The 1,875-nt window shown below is 56.1% G+C and overlaps 1 protein-coding gene across 1 annotated transcript in view; it reads right to left on the bottom strand.

Annotated features, from left to right (window-relative positions):
* FHOD3 (formin homology 2 domain containing 3) overlaps nt 1–1,875 on the bottom strand; it is a 468,593-nt gene that overhangs the window by 27,243 nt on the left and 439,475 nt on the right. Inside the window, exon 24 of the mRNA XM_012802005.1 lies at nt 1,365–1,526. Coding sequence (XP_012657459.1) covers nt 1,365–1,526 — 162 coding nt within the window. The remainder of the gene's footprint in view (nt 1–1,364; nt 1,527–1,875) is intronic.

The following is a 1,875-nucleotide window of genomic DNA, read 5'->3' on the forward strand; positions in this document are numbered from 1 at the left end:
GGGCAAGCAGAAGCCAGGGAGGGGAGACGCCTGCAGGTGGGCCACCAGGGCTTCGGTGCCAGTGACTGTGCTCCTATGAGCAGGGCCAGGAGGGAGAAACCCAGCAGGGACTTACTGGGTGACCTCAGCTACCACCCCCTGCCCTCTCCCCCCTCCCCAGGACAATGGAGGCATCAAGTCCACAGTAGTGGGCTCTGAGAGAAGATCTGCGTCAGCATTAGAAGGAAGACACACCTACACAGGGGCGTCTGGGTGACACTGAGTGTCCTGGGCATCTTGGTGCTATAGAGCCAAGAAGTGAAATGTGAGCAGAACTCTGGGAATCAGGTAAGGGGGGTGGGGGGGCGTCACAGCCATTTGAGGAAAACAATTTGCCTGAAGCCAAAGGAATTCTGGGTCCAGGTGGAAAAGGCTTCATTTTCTTATGATACAATGGAGCTGAGAAAAAAATAGATGTGTCAGGCCAGCTCAGGGGCCCCAGCTTGGAACAAGTGACACCATCTGCTTGTGGCTCCTGTGGCAGGTGGAGAAGGCTCCTGGCCACCAGGTCCCCACAAGCCAGGGCTGTGGGACAAGGCAGAGAGAGGCAGCACCCTTGGGGAGGCCTGAGCACCCCCTCCCTGTGCCTTCCTACCTTTGACCCTCAATCTCCTTCTCTCACACTGGATCTCCCGTTCAGCTCCCACTCTCCCCCTGGGGTGTTTCCAGGAGGTTCCTCCACCCTGGCCTGACTCCCGCTTCTCACACCCCAGTGAGCAGCCCATCCGTGGACTCCTTCATTCCCAGTTCTGGTGTGTTTGGGAGTTGCTCTGCCTCAGTGGGCATCCTACACGGCAGGCTGCTGGGTGTCCACATACTGCAACTGTCCCTTTTCTGACAAACCATAGGATCATGAAAATGTGAACTCTGAGCTCACTTTAAGAGCTTGTAGCTGAGAGGCCAAGGCTACATACTATTCACAGCCCTGTCAAAACGCTCCCTCTAGGGAAGATCACAGGGACAGCCACTGTGGGGGCAGGGCTCCCTGTGAGGTCCTGTGGCCATCTCAGGGGAGCCAGGAAGCATCTTTTCGACCTGTTTGTCCACCTCAGACAAGCTGTGCAACACTGCTCCACAGTGGACACTGGAGTCACAAACGGGATGCAGGCCTGCCCTGTGTTCCTCAGCAGGGAAGAACCCAGCCGAGAACCAGAGATGGGGAAAGAAGGGCATCAGAAATGGCGTGGAACAAACCATTCACAAATCCTAGAGCAGGGCGCGCAGGCAGCACCTGAACACTGTGCTTCACAGAGCACGGTTCCTCAGGCCTGACTGATACAGGACTGACATCTGAGACGCCACACCTCAGACGCCCTCGGACATACCTTGGCTGACCTGGTGATGGCCCCAATCTCCGAGTACAGATCCGAGCTGTCTGGGAAGTTTTCCACCACCATGGTGCACACGTGGTGGAGAAGCGACTGCTTGTGCACTGTGTCTTTGACTTCTGGAACCTTCTCGAGGTAGCTTAACTCAAACGCTTTGGCCTGGATAGCAAACATCAAAGAGGAGACAGGAAGAGCAAGTTTTATATAGGCTCCCGGAGCAGCACAGATGGTTAGAATCAGGGCCTGGCTGCAGGAGCCCAATGTTTAGTTTCTCTGCTGCTGAAGTTTCTCAGGCCACATGCTCCATCCCCTTTGGCTGAACACACATGGGCAAGCCCCCCTGAGGAAGAGGGGAGCCTCCAGCCTCTTCCCACCACAGCCACGAGCCTCGTCCCAGGCTCAGCCCAAGATCAGGGCACTGTGGGACTGTTCCTCTCAACTTCTAGGCCTGCTCTGTGTATACCGTCTGACCAACCTGGGCCAATAAAACACAAGTATCAAGATGCGT

The sequence above is a fragment of the Otolemur garnettii genome, unplaced genomic scaffold (assembly GCF_000181295.1).
Source record: "Otolemur garnettii isolate 467f Iridium unplaced genomic scaffold, OtoGar3 scaffold00012, whole genome shotgun sequence".
NCBI lineage: Eukaryota > Metazoa > Chordata > Mammalia > Primates > Galagidae > Otolemur > Otolemur garnettii.